General features: G+C 39.9%; 1 protein-coding gene across 2 annotated transcripts in view; it reads right to left on the bottom strand.

Moving 5' to 3' along the window:
• SDCBP (syndecan binding protein) overlaps positions 1–17,851 on the bottom strand; it is a 31,641-nt gene extending 13,790 nt beyond the window's left edge. For both annotated transcript variants that reach the window (XM_079722712.1, XM_079722713.1), the window contains exons 1-3: positions 17,721–17,851; positions 11,317–11,697; positions 1,665–1,730 (exon numbers count right to left, since the gene is read on the bottom strand). In XM_079722712.1, the coding sequence (XP_079578838.1) occupies positions 1,665–1,730; positions 11,317–11,388 (138 nt within the window). In that variant the 5' untranslated portion in view covers positions 11,389–11,697; positions 17,721–17,851. The remainder of the gene's footprint in view (positions 1–1,664; positions 1,731–11,316; positions 11,698–17,720) is intronic.
• Between the last annotated feature and the right edge of the window lie 5,144 nt (positions 17,852–22,995).

Here is a 22,995-nt window from a genome sequence, read left to right as displayed (position 1 = left end):
TTGCCAGTATCAACTGTTTCCTTCTCTTTCTGCTGCTTTCAAAATAAAAAAACCTCTGCTCAGAGTCTACTATGGTTAATTTAAAGTTCAATTCCATAATAAACCAAAAAAAAAAAGGAAGAAAAGGAAATTAGTTGTTTTCTCAGACCCACCTGCAAATCCTATCACTTAGTGCTCTGATATCACATTAATGGCTTAACTGTTATTCTTGAAGGGTAAATATTTCAAATAAAAGCTTTTTAAAAAGAAAGTGCCTGTTCAGATGAACTTTGTGGAAATAAAAACCATGAGAAAAACAATGACAAAATACCAAAGAAAAAACCAGAGATTTCAGATGACCGAACAGTTCACTTAAAACAGTCCGGCATCAAAGCCTTTGCAGCTGAACGAATGTCAGAGATTTTACAAACCACCCAACATCCATAGGGGAGCTATGATGGAAAACAAGTGCTCATGATCTCCCCCCCACCTTTTTATCCAAACACTGCTACACGGCTAACAATTTCAGCTACACATTTGTTACTATTTTTGCTGGGGGGTTTTTCACCCTAAAAGGGCCAACATTTTGCCTAAAAAACACTTGTATTCTTGTATTCTCATAAGTTTCTAATAAACGTTTTTATGTTCATTAAATAATTGTTAAAAAGTAAATCTCATTTAGAGTAAACTGAGGTCAAGACCTCAAGTAAAATGATCTTTAGGGGAAGAAGCTCTGAAGTACTAAACAACTCAAAATGAAAGAATTTCATCACATTTATCATATCAGAAAGATTTTAGGAATAAAGAAGTATAACCGGGAGTTCAATTTATCTTGTCAAATTAGAAGAACAAACGACAGCTGAAAAAATTCTGACTTTGAGAGAACAAGTTGAAAGTAAACTGGAAACACAATTGCTTCATTAAATACAATTATCTCTAGCTAAAAAGAAAAATAAAAATTTACAGAACAGCAAGAATTGATCCCAATCGCAAACTTTCACTTAAGGAGAAGCATCTATCTTCAAAACTAATACTTACATAAAGGAATACAAAAATTTCTGACTTAATGAAATTAGAAAAACTGTACTAATACAGCCACTTAGAGCAGGAACAAGTAAACTGCTGCTTACATTTAAAAAGAAACAAATCACTACACTTTCATCTACACTTTCACTACACTTACATTTAAAAAGAAACAAATCACTACACTTTTGCATTTACACTACTACTCTTCCTAAAGCAGCATGTACCTATTTCTATGATTTTTAACTTCAGAGAAGACAATTACGTTAAAGACTAGTCATATCTGAAAACCCAAAAGAACAATGTACAAATTTTAAACAAGAAAATGAACGTCTAAGAAGTTGGAGTATATTTTACCAACTTAAAAATGTATTTAATTTAAACCTTAGTTATAAAAGCAAGCTACCTTTGAAGAGATTAAGTCCCGTTTCAAAGAAGTAATAACCTGTACGCATTAATCCACAGTAAAATGAAGAAGAATCTCTAGCTTTTCTAACTTTTTAGTTAGAAAAACTTTAGAAAAAATTGAAAAGTTTATAAAGTGTAAAAACGGACAAATACATCTACTATTTAAGTTTCTTGCTTCACTTCACCTATAACCAGAACGTATGGCAGAGTACATGGAAAAAAAAAAGTACTTAAATTAAAGGTCTTAAACATACCTGAATCACCTTGTCTACCTTCAGGTCTTCAAGAGATGGGTACAGAGACATCTTTGCAGGATTTTCCTAAAGAAAAAATAAAAAATTTCTATGATTCAGATTTTATTGAAATTTAAACAGTACATGCAGCCAGCAACATACACATAAACGTGTATAAATGTTTAACACAAGGGACATTTAATTTGCAAAAACACATGGAAAAATATGAGCGTGTAGCTATACTAAAAACTGCTGGCTGATGAATGGTTGCCAAACTACCTCTCCCTCCCTTCTGTGATCAAACTACATCCATTACAGATCTTAAACTTCCCTTAGTAAAAAGCCCCTTCATTTCTGAAGTTTAGAAAGTCAAAGAGAACGATTATATGACTCATCTAGCTTACACAAGGGCTTGGCAACTGGGCCAGTATTATTACATCCTTCTAACAAAAATCTGCAACAGCTCTTACGTGTTATCTATGTATAAAACCTCTATTATTAGGAAAATATATATATACACATATTACATAAGCATGTATAGGTAAAAAAACAACACACAACAACTGTTAACAATAGTTCTATCTTTAAGAGAAATGAATGAAATAGATGGTAAGGGACTGAGGGATAAGAGGGACATTTTTATATTTTAAACATTCCTATATTGTTCAATGACTTTTAGTGACCATGAATTGCTTTTTGTAGTAATTTAAAACAAAATTCTCTAAAAGAATTACAGGGATATACACTCCAAAATTTTGTTTAGCTGTTTTGAGATGAACACTTCCTTTAAACCCAACAAAACAGAATATATTCTAAATTGGTACAGGGTTTGACATATCAATTTATTACCTCCCAATCAAAATCCACCCATAATTGGCTGCTCTGTGGAAATGGAGGTGGGCCCTCTAATTATCTGCTCTTCTGCCAGGTGGCAAGATGCTGAGCTCTGCCAGCAGAGGAAGCTGGAGGCACACCGCAGGAGAAGGGGTGTTTTCTTCTCTAAGTTCCAGTGCACAGCTCCAGCCAGGCGCCAGCGTAGAGCAGCCTAAGCACCCAGCCTCTGCTGTGCACAGCAGCCAACCGTCCCCAATACTCTGTCGAGCACGTTCCCAGCAATGGTGTCGCCAGCAAGGCATCCCCCGTGAGTAGCTTTCCCTGGCACCCCTTCCTGTGGCTTGCAGCGAGTTCCAAGGTGCAGCACCCCAAAAGGAGACTTATCCAGTAAGTTTGGTATCTCAGCAACTTCACCGTCCACTGAGTGACGGCTGCACTCTCTCCAACAAAGCTTGGATCCCGATACAGGAAGAGGACAGCTCATCCTGGGGCACTTGTCTCAGCCCTGGGGTGAGCAGACACTCACTAAATGTGCTCTTCCTGTATTCTTTAAAGTCCTCTTTACTTCTGACCGGCCAATCCCTGTTTCTTCAATCATGGTATCGTTAAAAATTCTGTACACTCAACTTTCACTGTTCAAATTACTATATGGTTTCTGTCTCCTAGTTGGATACTAAATGACAGTTCTTTTTAAAACTGATACACTTTACATACCACAAAATTCACTCTTTTAAAGTATACAATTTGACAGTTTTTAGTACATTCCGAGTTGTGCAACCGTCCCTATTGTCTAATATTACAACATTTCCCTCACCCCAGAAGGAAACCCCATGCCCACCCATTCTCCCGTCCCTCCAGCTCCCAGCAAGCATGAATCTACTTTCTGCCTCTCGATTTGCCTGTTCTGGACATTTAACTTGGAATCACAGGACATGTGGCCTTTTGTGTCTAGTTTCTTTCACTTATTATCATGCTTCCAAAGTCCATTCATGCTGGAGCAGGTACCAATACTTCACTCCTTTTCAATGGCTGAACAATATTCCATTGTATGGATATGACACTTCTGGGTATTGGTCAATGACATTTTGGATGGCTTTACACTTTGACTTATGAACAATGCTGCTAATAATGCTAATGAGCATTTATATCCAAATGTGTGTGTAAACATATAATGCTTAATTGTCTTGGTATACAGCTAAGAGTAAAACTGCCAGGTTATATGGGCATACTCTAACTTTTTGAGGAACTGAACTGGTTTCTGAAGTGACTGCACCACTTTACATTCCCACCAGTGCATGAGAGGGTTCCAGTTTCTCCCTATCTTGGCCAGTGCTGTTGTCTCTCGGCATCTGCAGCGCACTGGTTCTAAGAGCTCCGCTCCCCACCCCCGCATACACTAAAATCTGTGAAGGCTCAAGGCCCTTCCATAAAACGGCATAGTACATACTCGCTCTCGTCTTTTTTCTATTACAGCAATCCTACTGCATGTGAAGCAGCATCTCATCAAGGTTTTGATCTGAATTTCCCTAATGACTAATAATGTTGAGCATCTTCCATGTGCCTAGGAGCTATTTTATATCTTCTTTGGAGAAACGTCTACTTAAATCCTCTGCCCATGTTCTTTCTTTTTCTTGCCTAATTGCCCTGGGGTGGTAGAACCTCCAATGAAATGCTGAATAGCAGTAGCCTGATACAGTTTTGAAGAGGAAAACAGGGCCTAGGTTTGTGAATAAAATGCAAATTCTTGAGAAAGCACAAACATGGCTTAACTCTATTAATCCAGGAAAACAAAATGAAGTACCTTTTGTGTCTCAAAAGATCACTTCCCTAGAAGCTTTCTCCTTAAACGCATTTTATTTAAACTTTCAACCATTTTATCAACATCATAAACACAATCATTTTAAATTCACTGTAACTAATGTTGACCAGTAATCCAGGTGCTATTTCTATTTTTGGTTCTGCCACTGGTCACTACAAGATCCCATTTTTCCTCATGAAAAATGAACTGGATGAGTGGCTCATTTCAAAACTCACGGAGTAGTTTTCTCAATTTTTTTCCCCATAGAAGCTTTTCTTCAAACTAATATTAACTGAAGTTGTCTCAACAACTCTGAGGTCACTCATACCCACACACTCAGGCCAAGAAAAGAAATAGGCTTTCCAGAATTTTTAAAAAAATAACAAATATCACCAACTTATACTTTTTAAAAAATTTAGTTTGTTCATTTTCAGTACGTTGACCTTAATTAAATCTCACCATTCTTCTAAAGTACAAAGGACTCCTCAATGTTTTTACTTCAAACTATTTCTTGGTCTCATTCCATCCAGCTTCTTTCCAAACATCACAACGTTCCAGCCACAAATGACTTGCCATTTCCTACCCAGGTCAAGTGTTTCTGTGTCTCCACATCTTTATAAAAGCTTTGTCTTTTTCCTGGAATATTCTCCCAGGACTTTTCTGTCAAAATCTTAGTGACTTCTGTGAGGTCACGTTTGATGACTTCAGTATGACATTATTTGTTTCTCTCAGTTTAGCAGTTTCACTCTGCCTTTCATTACAGCTAGTTTATGTTTAACTCTGCTACTTGAGATCAAGGCCCACATTTAATTTTTTATTTATCTAACACAATACCTTATCGTGACAGGAAACAAATGTTTATTAAATATTTTAGCCAACAGTATCAAAATTACAGTAAATAAAATATGGTTAAACTTTTATTGGAAAGTTCTAACTGTCTCACCTTGCAAGTCTACTACTTTGTTGGGTTTGGTTTTTTTAATGTTTTTTGGGGGGTTTTTTTTGCTTTGTTTTGCTTGTTTTTGCCACATCGAGCAGCTTATGGGATCTCAGTTCCCAGAACAGGGATTAAATCCAGGCCAGGGCCATGAAAGCCTGGAATCCTAACCCCTAAGCCACCAGGGAACTCCCAAGAAATCTACTACTTCGAACAACACTGTTAAAAGCGTTCCAGGAAAATAATAAATTTTTGTATTATTTTTCTTGAAGGACTCCATTAACTCACTTGTATGGTATATTTAAACCTTTGACCTAAAGCTAAGTGTCAAAAATACTTAGCCCTGGGGACTTCCCTCGTGGCGCAGTGGGTAAGACTCCACGCTACCAATGCAGGGGGCCCGGGTTCAATCCCTGGTCAGGGAACTAGATCCCACATGCATGCTGCAACTAAGAGTTCACATGCCACAACTGGGAAGACCGCATGCCGCAGCTTAGGAGCCCATGAGCCGCAACTGGGGAGCCTGCCTGCCACAACTAAGACCCAATACAACCAAATAAATAAATAAATATTAAAAAAAAAATACTTAGCCCTTTTTGAAGAACCACAAAGCTACTCTCGAAATCCTTTCAATTATGTTTGGAATTTCAGAATGATCAATAGTGAGATTTAAGAGAACTCTGAAAATAATTCCATTACATCAGCGTGAGAATTCCCATCTTACTCTCACTTAAAACTCTATCAAACACTATGACTGTACCAACTAAAGACAAAATTCTCTTTGCAGGCCTTCCCTTCAGCTGACGGAGCAACCAGTGAGAAGGGAGAGCTTACAGCTCCCTCTGCTCCTGAGATCAGCAGGCACAGCACCTTTGCCAGCTACTCTAACAGTCTGCTCCCAACATTCCTGACACAGTAACAACTTTGTTTCATTGGTCTAATTCCTGGAAAGAACCGGTGCTCTTCACTGACCCTTAAACCCAGGCTTGGCCCACTCTATGCTTCCGGCAACCGCCTTGCATCTCACACCTCACTGACCGCCTCTGCACGCCGGGGTGCAGGCCTTTAGAAAATAACCCCCCAAATCAATTACTGCTAAGAGATTTCTCAGTGCTTAGAACAGTTTCAGGTTCTTCCAGAACAACTGAAGACAAAACACTTTTGACTATTCTGCCTCAGTATCAAGTTTTCCATCTCACCCTCCACCTCCTCAGGGCAATGTCAGGGTAACTTCCTTAGTCCTTAAATATGTGCACAGGCCAAAGAACTCTGAAATTCAGACACTGTATGTGATATTTTGGAACAACTAGTTAATTTGCTTTCTGGCAGCAATGCTCTGATTAACAAAGTAGAAAACGTGCTCGTAAAGATGTCCAGTTAATGTCACCTAAATGGCAGCCCTCATCATTTTCTGAGCGACTCACTCATTCCTTCTCTCAAACCACCCACGACAACTGGCCTCCCCTCTTAAAAATGGTGCGATCGTTCAAGTTAAAATAATGTTTCTCAGCTTATTTAGTCTGAGTTGTTTTTAAAAAAAATCTTGGGATGATGAAAATTCAGCACTGCAGAACCACTGATCTTAAAAAAAAAAAAAAAATACGGCGCAACACATCTGGTGCTCCGGTCTCTGTAGCTGCCGCCCAGGGGACAACCCCTTGGTCGCCTGGCTCTGGCTGCCAGCAGGGCGTACATTCGCAGGTCCCACAGGACTACAGGGCTCCTACTGACGGCTGCATGGAAGGGGCTGGAGCTGTATGATACGCTCACCCCGAAGGCAGCTTCAGGTGTGAGGAAGACCCGACCTGAGTCCCCGCCACCACCGACAAGCCAACAGTGCGCTGCATCTGTGGAGAGGACAACGGCGCCATCATCTGGCTCCGTCGGCCCAAAGGTGCGGCCCAGTGATGGTCTAACTGTGGAACACATACAAGTTGGTGCCCCACCAGCTGGCCTACCGAGAAAACAGTTCTTAACAGGTTCTCCCCCAGGGCACAGTGTAAAGACAGCAGACTGAAATGCACCCTAGACTCCCTATAAAAGAGGTCGATTACCTTATCTTCAAAGCTGGGGCCTGAAGAGCAAGCAGGCTTGTAATTAAACACACCCCAGGGGCTATAATTCTCTCCAGAAACTGGGAGCGCCAGCAGGTACCATCTGTGCACTCTCCCTCCGTCCCATCCGAGGCAGCCCGCGTCTCTGAGGAAGGACCTAGTGCCAGTGTACACGTCTGCCGCCCACAGGGGACATCCCTGGCTAGCCTGGCCCTGGTGGCCAGTGGGGCTTGTATTCACCAGTTCAACAGGACTGTAGCAAACAAAGCCACAGTTAACTGGCAGTCTTACCAGGGCTCAGTGCAGAGGGAGCAGACAAAAATGCCTATTTCCCAATATTGCCCTGAAACAGGTAAATTCGCATACTTTTAAAACTGCTGCCTGAGAGTGCGGCTTCCCAACGGCCTGAATCTAGGTGCTGACCGACGGCGATCCTCCCCTTTGGGCCAGTGACAGACCTTGACACACCCTCAACTACTGGGAGCCAAAAGCAATAAAGTAGGCTGCTGGGAAAGCCGAAAGCTTATGAGATACAACCAAGAGCTAGTGCAGGGCCGAACGAGAAGGCTCGTCTATATGAGGGCCAGTCGTTTAAGACTAGGAGAGGTGGTTGTTTTATCTAAACAAAGAGAGTCAAGGAAAATGAAGAAACAGAAGAATATGACCCAAACGAAAGACCAAGATAAAAGCTCAGTAAAAAAAAAAAAAGACCTTAATAAAAGTGATTTACCTGATAAAGAGTTTTAAATTACAGTCATAAAGATGCTCACCAAGCTCGGAAGAACAATGGATGAACAAAGTAAGAATTTCAGAAGACACTGAAAATACAAGAAGGCACCAAGTAGAAATCATAAGGCTAAAAAATACAATAACTTAACTAAAAAACACGGAGGAGTTCAACAGTAGACTAGACAACGCAGAATAAAGGAAGAAATGAATCTGAAGAAAGGAAGAAACAAACCAGAAGACAGGGCAGCGTAACTCATCTGATCAGAGCAGCAAAAAGAGTGAAGATAGCTTAAGAGACTTAGGAGACAACATGTAACCAACATCTGCATCATAAGGTTCTCTGAAGGAAAGGAGAGAAAGAGGCAGAAAACTTACGTGAAGAAAGTTTCCTTCACATAAGAAACAATGGCTGAAAATTTCCCTAATTTTGGGAAGGAAACAGACATCTAGATCCAGGAAGTTCAGGGAGTTCCAAAAAAGAGATGAAGATACCCACACCAATACGTATTATAATTAAAATATCAAAACGAGGAGAGAACCTTAAAAAAGTGACAGGAGAAAACAACTTAATATGTACAAGAGAACTCCCAAGAGACTCTGAGCAGATTTTTCAGCAGAAACCGCAGGTCAGAAGCAAGTGGCAGGATAGAACTCAAAGCGCTGAAAGGAAAAAACTGCCACCAGGACTAGTCCACTCAGGGGACTTCCCTGGTGGCACAGTGGTTAAGAATCCACCTGCCAATGCAGGGAACATGGGTTTGAGCCCCGGTCCGGGAAGGTCCCACATCCCGCGGAGCAACTAAGCCCGCGCACCACAACTAGTGAGCCTGCGCTCTAGAGCTCGCGAGCCACAACTACTGAGCCCGTGTGCCACAACTACTGAAGCCCACACGCCTAGAGCCTGTGCTCTGCAACAAGAGAAGCCACTGCAAGGAGAAGCCTGCGTACCACAACGAAGACCCAACACAGCCAAAAATAAATTAAATCTTTAAAAAAAAATACTCCACTCAGAAAAGTTGACCTTCAGATTTGAAGGCAAGGTAAAGAGTTTCTCAGACAAGCAAAAGCTAACAGAGTTCATCACCACTAGACCAGCCTTATAAGAAATTTTATAGAGATTTAAGTTGAAACAAAAAGGTGCTAATTAGTAACAGGAAAACATAAAGTATAAATCTCAATGGTAAAAGTAAATATATAAAAAAAATTCAGAGTAACCTAAAGCTGTAAACATGGTGGATTAATCACAAAGCTAGAATAAAGGTTAAAAGACAAAAGTTAAAAACAAAACAAAACACAACTAACGACAACCATTTGTTAAGGAAAACACAGATAAAAGGATGTAAACTGTGACATCAAAAGTATAAACGGGGGTGGGGGATGTAAAAATGTAGTCACAAGGATGCCCACCTTGCCACTTTTATTCAACATACTCTTGGAAGTCCCAGCCAGAGCAATTAGGCAAGAAAAAGAAATAAAAGGCACCCAAATTGGAAAGGAATAAGTAATATTGTCAGTATTTGCAGGTGAAATGTTACTAATATGTAGAAAAACTGAAAGAATCACCAAAAAAATGTTAGAACTAATAAATTCAGTAAAGCTGGAAGATACAAAACCAATACACAAAAATCTGTTGCCTCTCTATACACTAACAATTAACTACCAGAAACAGAAATTAAGAAAACAATTCCATTTACAATTGCATCAGAGAAATTAATTTAAATAAGGAGGTGAAAGACCTGTACACTGAAACTATAGCACACTGATGAAAGAAATGAAAGACAACACAAATAAATGGAAAGATATTCCATGCTCCTGGACTGGAGGAATTAATATTGTTAAAATGTCCATACTATCCAAAGTAATCTAACGATTTAATGCAATCTCTGTCAAAGTTCCAAAGGCATTTTTAAAAGAAAGAAAATAAACGACCCTAAAATTTGTATGCAATCATAGAAAACCCCAAATAGTCAAAGCAAACTTGAGGGGAAAAACAAAGCTAGAAGCATCACACTTTCACTTCGAACTATATTACAGAGCTATAGTAATTGAAACAGTATGATACTGCATAAAAACACACACATAGACTAACAAGAGAATAAAGAGCCCCAAAACAAACCCACGCATGTATGGTCAATTAATTTGTGACAAAGGTGTCAAAAATATACAATGGGAAAAGTACATTCTCTTCAGTAAGTGGGAAAACTGGACAACCACATGGAAAAGAATGAAATCTGACCCCTAGCTTACACCATACACAAATATCAACTCAAAATGTATTAAAACTTGAACACAGACCTGAAACCATAAAATTTCTAGAAGGAAACGTTGGCAATAAGCCACTTGACATTAGTCTTGGTAATGACTATTTGGATTTAACACCCAAAGCAAAGGCAACAGAAGAAAAATAAACAAGTGGTACTACATCAAACTAAAAAGGTTCTGTACAGCAAAGGAAACAATACATTGAAAAGACAACCTACCAAATGGTAGAAAATATTTGCAAATCATGCATCTGATAAGGATTAACAGCCAAGCTAAAAAAGGAACTCATATAACTCCACAATGAATAAAATAAAAAATCCAATTAAAACAAGGGCAGAGGAGCTGAACAGACATTTTCCCAAAGAAGACAAACAGATGGTCAACAGATACATGCAATGGTGTTCAACATCATCAGGGAAATGCAAATCAAAACCACAGTGAGATAACACCTCACAGCACAGGCAACAATTGAAATGCTCTATCAGAGAAGAAACCTAAAGTACTTCCATATGGTAGTAAAGTAAAAACCTTCTTAAGGTCCTAAAACATCGTGTCTTCAGGTCCATAAGGATAACCTGGAAATCTCGTTAATAACACAGATTCTTGAGTCCTGGCCCCAGAAACTAAAAGAGTGACTCTGGAATAGAGTCCAGAAATCTGCCCTTTAACCCTTTGTATACCATCAGAGTCCAATGGACACAATTTTAAATTTTGAGTTTCTTTTTTCAGAAGTTCTATTTCACGACTTTTATTCTTTCTCAGACAAAAGAAAGGGAGGGAAGGATGAACTGGAAAAAAAAAAACTTTAAATAGAGTAAAATCACCCTACCTTACAAATATCACAAGGGTTCAACTGGACTCCTTTATAAATCTAAGATCCGTTATGGAATCTTAGTGAACTTATTTTTCCCATATCTTGAAACAGTTTTGCTACTTTATCTAGGGATTACTTAATCATTATTCATCCCTTATTCCCAAGTATGCTAAAAAAAAAAAAACCTAAAATGACAATAGGAACAAAAAGTAGAAACATTCTTATTCATTCTAGGAATACATTACGTCATCCTTCAGTATGTGTTGCCCAAAGTACTGCATCCTCTTCCAAAAATGTATAAAGTCTGGAGACACCATCTTTGTAGCCTTTTTTTTTTTTTTTTTTTGCGGTACACGGGCCTCTCACTGTTGTGGCCTCTCCCGTTGCGGAGCACAGGCTCTGGACGCGCAGGCTCAGTGGCCATGGCTCACGGGCCCAGCTGCTCCACGGCATGTGGGATCTTCCCAGGCTGGGGCACGAACCCGTGTCCCCTGCATCGGCAGGTGGACTCTCAACCACTGCGCCACCAGGGAAGCCCTGCAGCCTTTTTTCTAAACTGTATTCTTTGAACACAGTAGAAAATGTGGGATTTTTCATTTTTCACCCATGATGGCACAGAGACTAAACTGGAAGAAAACATTTATTAGACAAATCAGAAATGAATACAAAAAACCAAATAGCTGTACTCTAGACTTTTATGATGAGGGAATTGATCAAAAGCAAACCTCAGACTATGAGTTTTCAGATGAAAATATCCTAATTGAGATTCCTCAAACTTAAAGATCAATGAGTAAACAATATGCCTATACTTAATTAAACAAATACAATTTTTCAGTTAGTCATCCCGAAGGAAGCACTTTATCATGCAATATTTTGAAACAAGTCCCTAGATCCTGTTTAAAGGGATATTTAACATCTTCTTTCCTCTTTTATATCTATACAGCAAAACTTACTTGATTTGGTTTGTAAGTAGCCAAATGAAGGCAGGTATTTAAACAAAGGTGACCAGGTGAAAACAGCAATGTAGGGAAATTTTAAAAAATCTGTTGCACTGACTATTCTAATTGGTATTTATAAAAGTATAAATGAAAATTCTTTGCAAATGTTAAGTTAGATGGTCATCCCTGCAAAATCATGAACCATGAAAGTTTGCAAAAATACTGCATTTTGACAACGCAAGTACAAAAATTACCAAACAGTAACGTTAGAACCTATTAGAGATGGATATGAAACCTAAAATCAGTATTGTGTTTTTACAACCAAGTGCATGAAAAAAAACTAAAAGTAATGATAAGCTAAGATATACTAGAGATGTAACTGAAATCTGGAACAGTATTTATAAAAAGGATATCTCCCAACTGTATGGATGACAGTTGATGAGCAATTAGTTGTACTCAAAGATGTTGCCCGTTTCAGCTATATATACCTTCAAAACCAGGAAAACTTAGAATAAAATTTTTGGTTTCTCATGTTCAAGCTGTTATTAAAATTCTGTTTCTAGTAAAACCGTGTTTCCCTATGCCTTTATTTTCACTTCTGCAAGTTATTCATAAAATGACCTAAATTATAAAAAATAAAAATATCCACTGGACCCAGAGGATAAATAGTAATGATGTTTTCTAGTACACTGTGGATTCATAAGCATTCCAGACGATTCACATATGGTGTCAAGCAACACACTTTGATAAAGTCCTAAACAGTCTTCATGGCAGTGTTTCTCAAACTTGGCTCACCACCAGATCAGAATTATTTGGGCACTAATTAAAAATACTTTACCAAGCTGACACAGATTTCATGGAAGGACGTAGGAATTATTCTTTTAATAAATATCCCAGGAGACTATGATGATAAGCAATTAAGAAATATGGTCATATGAAGTCTACTCTAAGTATAACTTCTTTTTACCCCTAAGATTCCATTTCCCATCTACTGAACTAGCAAAAATCCAAGGCTGGACAACACTCTCTGATAATGAGGCTTTGAGAAACACTCATACATTACTGGTCAAAGTGTAAAGTAGTGTAATTTCCACAAAGAGTGAGTTTGCAATATCTACTAAAATCGTATATGCAGATACCCTCCAACCCAGCAATACCACTTCAGGTTTTAGTCTATAAATATACCTACATACAAAAAGCTACAAATGTAAAGTTTTATTCACTGAAGCACCAACTATAATAGCAAAATTCTTTAAACAATGGAGGAAGTACTAGATACAGAAAATAGTGAACGAGGTCCAAAATATTATCACATTAACTGGAAAAAACAAAGCATTATTTAGTGCAGTATATAAAGTATGCTCAAATTTGTGTTAAAAGGAAGGGGGAACTTAAGGAGCCAGAAAAAGAAACACAAACTAAACCCAAAGCTAGCAGAAGTAAGGAAGTAACAGAGATTAGAACAGAGATAAATAAAATAGAGAATAGAAATAAAGAAAAATCAGTGAAAACTAAATTTGGTTCTTTAAAAAGATCAACAAAATTGACAAACCTTTAGCTAAATGGACTAAGAAATAAAAAGAGAAAACTCAACATGTTAAAATGAAAGCGGGAATACTATCAGAGTTTCTATAGAAATAAAACATTAAGTCTCTCTACAACAGAGCACTATAAACTGTACACTGAAAAATTGGATAAACTAGATGAAATGGACACATTCCTAGAAACACAAAACCTATCAAGACTAACTCAGAAAGAAATAGAAAATCTAAATAGACCCAAAACTAATAAAGAGACTGAATCAGTAATCAAAAATCTCTCAACAAGGAAAAGCCCTGAACCTGATAGCTTCATTGGTGAACTCTACTAAACATTTAAAGAAGAATACCAATCCTTCTCAAAAATTTTGCAAAAAAATTGAAAAGGGGACACTTTCATTCTATGAGGACAGCATTACCCTGATACCAAAGCCAGACAAAGACACAAGAAAGAAAACTACAGACCAATACCCCTTATGAACACTGATGCAATCCTCAACAAAATACTAGCAAACAGAATTCAACAGCATGTTAAAAGGATTAGACACCTTTTAACAAATAGGATTTATTTCTGGAATACAAAGATGGTTCAACATATGAAAATTGTTCAAAGTAATACATATCAACAAAATGAAGTGAAAAAAACACAAGATTATCTGAATTGATGTAGGGAAAGCATTTGACAAAATTCAACAGCGCTTTATGATAAAAACACAGAACATAACAGGAGTAGAAAAAAACAACCTCTACATAATAAAAGCCATATATGCAAAACCCACAGCAAACATCATACTCCATGGTGAAAGACTGAATATTTTTCCACTAAGGTCAGGAACAAAGCAAGCATGCCCACTTTCAACACTACTCTTCAACACAGTACTGGAAGTTCCAGCCAGAGCAAGAAATAAAAGGCATCCAAACTGGAAAATAAATAAAATTATCTGTTTTCAGATATGACCTTATATGTTTAGGGTTTAGAAAACCTTAAAGACTCCACAAAAAAGCATTAAAACTAAAAAACAAATTCAGCAATGTAACAGGATACAGTCAATGCACAAAAATCAGTTGCATTTTTATACATAAATAACAAGCAATCTGAAAAGGAAAACACAAAACCAAATCCATTTACAATAGCATCAAAAAGAATAAACTACGTAACGAATCTAATCAACAAGGTAAAAGACTTGTACAATGAAAACCACAAAACATTGCTGAAAGAAATTGAAAACAATCTTAGAAACAAAACTGGAGCACTCACACTTCCTGATTTCAAAATTTACTATAAAGCTAGAGTATTCAAAATGGTAACTACTGAAGCCCGCACGCCTAGAGCCCGTGCTCCGCAACGAGAAGCCACCGACTGCATGAGAAGCCCGCGCATCGCAACGAAGAGTAGCCCCGGCTCACCGCAACTAGAGAAAGCCCACGTGCAGCAACAAAGACCCAACACAGCCAAAAATTTTAAAAAATAAAAAAAAAAACAATCAAAATGGTATAGTATTAGCATAAAGACAAACAGACCAATGGAACAGAACAGATAGCCTAAAATAAACCCTCGTATACATGGTCAAATGATTTTTGACAAGGGTGCCAAGACCATTCAATGGATAAGACAGTCTTTTCAACAAATGGCGCTGGGAAAATTGGATATCCACATGCAAAAGAATGAAGGTGGACCCTTACCTAACACAATATATACAAAAGTTTTTTTTTGTTTTTTTGCAGTACGTGGGCCTCTCACTGCTGTGGCCTCTCCCGTTGCGGAGCACAGGCTCCGGACGCGCAGGCTCAGCAGCCATGGCTCACGGGCCCAGCCGCTCCGCGGCATGTGGGATCTTCCCGGACTGGGGCACGAACCCGTGTCCCCTGAACCGGCAGGCAGACTCTCAACCACTGCGCCACCAGGGAAGCCCTGTATACCTACATTCACAGCAGCATAATTCGCAACAGCTCAAACGTGGAAGCAACCCAAGTGTCTATCGACAGATGAATGGATAAAAAATGTCAACACATATATATGCGTGCACACACACACACACACACACACACAATGGAACTTTATCCTGCCTTAAAAATGGAAGGAAACTCTGCAATGTGCTATTGATACAACATGGATGAACCTTGAGGACACCATGCGAAGCGAAATAAGCCAAACACAAGCAAGACAAATACTGTGATCCCACTTACATGAGGTACTTGCAGTATCAAAATCATAAAGACACAAAGTACAGGGATGGTTGCCAGGGGCTGGGGGGAGGAGAGAATGGGGCGTTACTGTTTAATGCGCAGAGACTTCCAGTGTTACAAGATGAAAAGACTCAAGGGGATGGACGGTGGTGATGGCTGCACAGCAATGTCAGTGTATTTAATATCTCTGAACTGTACACTTAACAATGGTTAAGATGGTAAAATTTACGTGTACTTTACCACACACACACAAAAAAAAAACAGAAGGGGGAAAATATATTTATATGTTTGTACAGGTATAAAATATCCCTGGAACGATACCTAAGGAATGCCGAACAGTTGGCTCCTACAGGAAGCGAATACGGTTGGCTAGAGGACCTTGAAGGAAGGAAAATTTACACTGTATACCCTTTTTTTGCTTAAATGCTGAACGCTGTAACTGCTTACCTCCTCAAAAACTAAATAAATGTGCAAAAAATCTTGGCAGCACTTGGAGAGAAATGAATAAATGTGAATATAACTATGACTAGATGTAACAGTTGTTTTGTGGGGGGAATCTTTCTTTTTAGAAACTTATGGCATTTGCTACCTAAAGAAGTACCTAAATCCGAAAAAAAAACAGGGAAGAAAAAATAGTTGAGTCATGCTCAATTAAAGGAACTGTTTACTGAATAGCACACTCAACCGCCAACTATTAGTAAATGCTTCCTGTTTTAGTCACGATTTTCATATCCTTTATTATAATGCCCAAACGTAACTAAAAATTAATGGTGCCAAAGTTAAATGTGGATTATAATAGAATGACTCTTTCCTGAACCTATTAAAAGACATTCCAACACCACTGTAAAGCAATTATACTCCAATAAAGATGTAAAAAAAAAAAAGACAGTCCATATCCTTATTTTTATTCTGCAGCACAAACTATCTAATCTATAATATTTACGCACAGTTCAAAGAACAGAAGTTCGTAGAACGAAATTGGTAACAGAAAATAAAAAAAAACCACATTTTTACCATTTGCCCTCAACCTCAAAGAGAAAAACTTAAAAGAATGGACACATTTTATTTCACCATTTGTATATACTGGCGATAAAGCTAACCAGGCTGCGGCTGCGTTCCCCTGTAACTTTCCTTTTTAATCAACTGTTTCTTCTTTGAAACAACTGGGTGTTGTGAGTTTCGTAAACCAAACGTACTTCCTAAGAGAAGTATATAATATTAAAAATAACCGTGAACAGCTGTACAGATAATATACACAGACCAGGTAAACCTAGAAATCTCCCGTTAAACAGTAGCACCTTAAGAGACTCCCTGTTTAAATGAATCCATTTTGGTAAAAAGGGAAAACTTTATCCACATCTACATGCCTCCGCCTGCCTCGTATTACAAGCGAATCCTGAAACGAAAGCTGAGAATCGCGACCCTCGAGGGAGGGTTCCTGCTGAGCGCACCCTGCTGGGGGCGTTTCTCCCTTTCCTCCAACTTCTCCAGAAGCCAGCGCCCCACGAACACCTCTCCCCCTCCCCCTCCCGAAAGGGAAGGCTTCGCCCGCATAACGAACACCACCTTCCTCCGTCCACGTCCCGACGTTCCGAAGCGGCCACCGAGGAAGGCGACGCAGCCCAGCCCGGGAACGCGGCACCGGGACGGCCCGCAGCCGGCAACTCTCCCCTCCCCGGCCCCGAGGAGCTCACCCGACACGAACAAAAAGGGTCGAGGCGGACGGGGACTGGGGGCGGCGCCCCCGGCCGGGCCCCAGGCTCGCCCTCCACCCCCGGACGGGACCCCGAAACCCACAGGGTAGTGGGCGCTCGGAGGACGCCGCTCGCGCAAACTTTCGCCCCGGGCCCGGCCGGGCGCCGGGAAGGGCGCGGAGCGGAGCCCACGGAGGGGAAGGCGGCGCCGAGACGCCCTCCGCCCAGCGGCCCGGGGCCCCACGCCCGGGACGCCGCGTGAGGGTCTCCCGTTCCCCCCAGGGCTGCTCACCGAGGCCGCAGGGACTCACGCGCTGCAGCAGCCGCCGCCGGTCACTGGCTCAGACTTCCGAGACCCAGAGAGAAAAGGACAGTGCGCGCCCGAGAACCGCCCGCGCCGCGCGTCCCCGCCTTCCGCCCGCGCCTTCCCCCAACGCCTTCCGTCTCCGCGCTCGGTCAGGTGACCCGCTCCCCATGGTAACAGGGCGGGGGCGGGGCGAGGCGTGCGCCTGCTCCGCCGCTCCCGCCCACCTGCTCCGCTCTCCAGACAGTTCCCTGCCTAAAGGCTTGGAGCCCCCCAGCTCACGGCTGTTCATCCGCACTCACGGTCACTTAGTCCCCCATCACCTCCGACACATCGAGAGTCCCGAGACCCTACCGTTCGCCCATTTCCCAGCCAGCCCTAAACTTCCACCACACCCACGGGCTCTGCAAAGTTCCTCCCGCTAACCCTTCTCGACTCCTGCCTTCTTTGCGTTACAACTTTTGGCATTTATTACTCTTTGTCCGTCTGAGCTGAAGTTTGCCGGTTGTTGAAGGTTATGTGTGGTAGTGCACAAAAATAATAGCTTTATCCTAATGCAAAAACTGAAAAACTGTATTTCTTAAGGACTACGTTCCAAGCACTGTCCGAAGAACTTGATGTATAGAGCAGTCTTATTTGGTCCTTACATCAAAGACAGATACAACATCTTCTTTAACATGCAAAGACACTGAGGCACAGTTTGCCTAAGTTTTCTGTACTTACCATGGAGTAACAGAGTACTTGACAAAATAGCATTAACTTAGAAGCATTTTATTTCTAGCTAAGTTATTTAGTGCCATAATAATTTAATCTATGGTAAAATAAAAATCTGAGCATAAGAGATGACAATAAGATGAAAACTTTGCCCTCAGAGAGAATGTGGTCTGCTAGACATTTTAAAATAATTGCAATGGAAAAAAATAATTGCAATGGGAAGGAAGAAACAAAACTGGTTTTGTTCACAGGTGACATGGTTATGTATAAAGTCCCAAAGAATTGACAAAAAAAAAAACCCTAAAACTAATAAGCAATTATAGCAAGGTTGAGGATTCAAGGTTAACATACAAAAGCCAACCACTTTCCTACGTAACAGCAATAAACAATTGGAATTTGAGATTAAGGACACAATATCACTGATATTAGCACAAAAAAATGAAACAATACTTAGGTATAACTCTAACAAAATATGTACAAAATTTATGAGAAAAACAAAGATTCTGATGAAAGAAATCAAAGATACAAATAAATGCAAAGATAGTCCATGTTCATGAATAGGAAGACTTGTTATTGTCAAGATGTCAGTTTTTCCCAACCTGATAGATTTGACACAATCACAGTCAAAATCCCGGCAAGTTGTATTTTGGATATCAACAAACTGATTCGAAAGTTTGTATGGAAAGACAAAAGTCCCAGAAGAGCCAACCCAAACTGGAAGAAGAAGAACAAAGTCACGGGCCTGTGTGTGCCCAACATCCAAACTTACTATAAGGCTGCAGTAGGGACTTCCCTGGTGGCGCAGTAGTTAAGAATCTGCCTGCCAATGCAGGGGACGTGGGTTTGAGCCCTGGTCTGGGAAGATCCCACATGTTGCAGAGCCCGTGTGCCACAACTACTGAGCCTGCGCCCTAGAGCCCGTGAGCCACAACTACTGAGCCCGCGAGCCACAACTACCGAAGCCTGCACACCTAGAGCCCGTGCTCCACAACAAGAGAAGCCACCACAATGAGAAGCCCGCACACCGCAAGGAAGAGTAGCCCCTGCTTGCCACAACTAGAGAAAGCCCGCGCACAGTAACAAAGACCCAATGCAGGGCTTCCCTGGTGGCGCAGTGGTTGAGAATCTGCCTACCAAAAAAAAAAAAAGGCTGCAGTAATCAAGACTGTGGGGTATCAGCAAAAGACTAGAAAAATCGATCAATGGAACAGAATACAGAGCCCAGAAATAGACTTTCACAAATACATTCAATGGATCTTTGACAAAGGAGCAAACGTATTCAATAGACAAAGGGTAGTCTTTTCAACAAATGGTACTGGGACAACTGGACCTCCCCATGCAAAAGAAAAAAAATTTTTTAAAGAATCTAGACACAGAACTTACCACTTTCACAAAAATTAACATGAAATAAATCATAGGCCTAAATTTATAACTCAAAACAATAAAATTTCTGGAAGGTAACATAGGAGGAAATCTAGGTGACCTCTAGTTTGATGATAACTTTTTAGGCACAACATCAAAAGCACAATCCATGATAGAAAAAACTGACAAGTTAGACTTCATTAAAATTTAAAAATTCTTCTTTATGAAAGACACTGTTTAGAGAACGAAAAGACAAGCCACAAACTGGGAGAAAATATTTGCAAAATACGTATCTGCTCAAAGACTTGCAGCCGTGGAGGACATGGAGGAACCTTAAATGCATATTGTGTGTGAAAGAAACCAGTTGAAAAGGCTACCTCTTATATGATTCCAACCATGTGCCGTTCTGGAAAAAGGCAAAATGATAGCAGCAGTAAAAAAAGATCAGTGGTTGCCAGGGGTTTGGAAAATACGGGGAAGGATAAGGTAGGTGAAGCACAGGGGATTTTTTTTTTTTTTTTTTAGGATGGTGAAGCTATTCTGTATGATACTATAACGGTAGATACATGACATTACGGACAATACGTGGTATAATTTTATATATATATATACATATATATATACATTTAGTCTTTCAAAAACCCTCGGAGTTTCATGAGTGCCAGTTTGTCCTTGTTATGCTAAGGAGGTAGCTCATGGCTGAAATGTGAGTGGGGGAATAGCGGCCCTAGAAAGCTTCATGATGGAGGCTGGTCACCAGAAAGACCAAGCACAAGATTACAGGGTTGGTACTTTCAGCCCCACTCCCCAACCTTCAGGAAGGGGAGGGTGCTGAAGACTGAGTTCCTCTATGGGCCAGTAATGTACTCAATCACGCCTATGTCATGAAACCCCAAATAAAAAGTCTGAACACCAGTGCTTGATGGAGCTTCCTGATTAGTGAACATATCAGTGTACCAGGAGAGTGATGCACCTCCAACTCAAGAGACTGAGGCTTCTGCACTTGGGACTCTTCCAGACCTTGCCCTGTGTATCTCTTCACCTGGCTATTTGTGTACTTTATAATAAAACCGTAATCCAAAGTACAGTGTTTCCAGTGAGTCACTCTAAGCACCAAATTTGAAGGTGCATTGTGGGAATCACCGAATTTATAACCAAGCTGGACAGAAGTGCTGATGTCATGAGGATGCCATCTGTGGCTCCTGTGTGATATGGGTGCAGTCTTGTTAGAGACCTTGTCCTTAACCTGTAGGATCTGACACTCACTCTGGGTAGCTAGGGCCAGATTGAATGAAATCGTAGGACACCCAGGTGGTGCCAAAGAATTGTTGATGGAATGGAACACACTGTACAATGCCAAGGGTGAACCCCGATGTGCAACAATGTATCAATATGGGTTCATCATTTGTAACAGATGTACAACACTAATACAAGAGATTAAGGGTGAACTGTGGGGAGATGGGAGTACTTGAGAACTCTGTACTATTTGCTCAATTTTTCTGTGAACCTAAAACTGTTCTAAGAAATAAAGTCTATTAATTTAAAATATAATAATTACACAAATAGAGTTGTGATGGGTGTTTAAGAAAAAGCTCAAGGGCATATAGAGAATGGATAAACAAGGTCCTACTGTATAGCACAGGGAACTATATTCAATATCCTGTGATAAAGGAAAAGAATATGAAAAATAATAGATATATGTATAACTGAATCACTTTGCTGTACCGTAGAAATGAACATTATAAATCAACTGTACTTCAGTAAAATAAATTAAAAAACAAAAAAGGTCAAGGGACTATGGAAAGATACAAGGGAACAAAAATTAGTCTAAGAGTTCAAGGAAGGCAAATTTGAAGATGTGAAATTTTAAACATTAAAGAGAAGATCCTATAAGTTCCCAGGTAGAAGAAACAGGCCATATACCCATGACTGAGAATCAGAATAGATTGGACTTCTCAACAGAAATGCCTGAAGCTAGAAAACAATGGAGCAATACCTTCAAAATTATGAGGGAAAGTGATGCCTAACCTGGAAGTCTCTACTGGGCTAAACTATGTCATTCCAGTTTGATAGAATGAAGACACTGATATCAACCAAGGAATCAACAAGCTTCTCTCTCATGTTCCCTCTGTCAGGAAGTAAATGACAAAGGAAATGTACACTTTGCTGCACTTAGAACACTACAGTAAAGGAAAACGGGATGAGAAGGTTCCCAGAGCACTGGAGAGAGGCCCAAAGAGTTAAAGGGACGATGTTGAAGGGAGATTCTAGGATGATGGCTATGGAGTCCCACATGAAACTGGGTGATAGAAGCCTCTAAGAGGAATGTTCCAGAAAAAGCAATAACTTGTTTTTGTTTTTTGGGGGCCATGCCACACAGACTGCAGGATTTTAGTTCCCTGACCAGGGATGGAACCCACGCCCTCAGCAGTGACAGTGCAGAGTCTTAACCACTGAACCACCAGGGAATTCCCCAAAGAGTAATAATTTGCACACTGGGAGGGATTCTTGCTTCTGGGAGCGGGGAGGTGAATTAATGATACGAAATTAGAGTACAAAGCAGTGAAAAAATAAGTGAGGAAAATTGACCAAGACATAATCATATCACTCTACATGACTCATCTTTGAATAATATTTGTGTAGACATAGTAAGATCAAAATATTATTGGTTTAGAGTCAAACCGTGATAAATATATTAGCTACAGCTCAAATGTAGTTATTTTCCAGAACATGTTACTTTCTTTAGAACTTTCAGTGGTCTGATACAAAAATAGACCCACAAATATGAATATATGCTAACAATTACCATGGGAGGGTATGACTACCCAAGGATATTACTGCACATTAACATCTCTTTAATATTCCATGTACAGTGGAAACCTGAAGTACAGTGCCTCTTACTTAAAAGGATGCCTCTTAGATATCTTTCTGGTTGATAATGTTGCTATGGGAAGGAGTAAAGAGGCGAATACATTTGTATTCAATTTTCAGAACTGAGAATTTTGTCTTTTTAAGGTTCCTGAAATAGGAACACTATCTTAATTAGTAGTGTTGTTATTTCTCAAGATTTAACTTCACCATCAAGACCAAAAATAGTCAAACCCTTGCAGACCACTTGATCTACTTGAATTATGTAACTTCTTCTTCCTTTTAAAAATCTCAGCCACATGACAAACCAGACTACCCT

The sequence above is a fragment of the Hyperoodon ampullatus genome (assembly GCF_949752795.1).
Source record: "Hyperoodon ampullatus genome assembly, chromosome: 17".
Taxonomy (NCBI): Eukaryota; Metazoa; Chordata; class Mammalia; order Artiodactyla; family Ziphiidae; genus Hyperoodon; species Hyperoodon ampullatus.
Note: the sequence above shows the minus strand (reverse complement) of the source record. Positions and strands in the feature narration are given on the sequence as shown.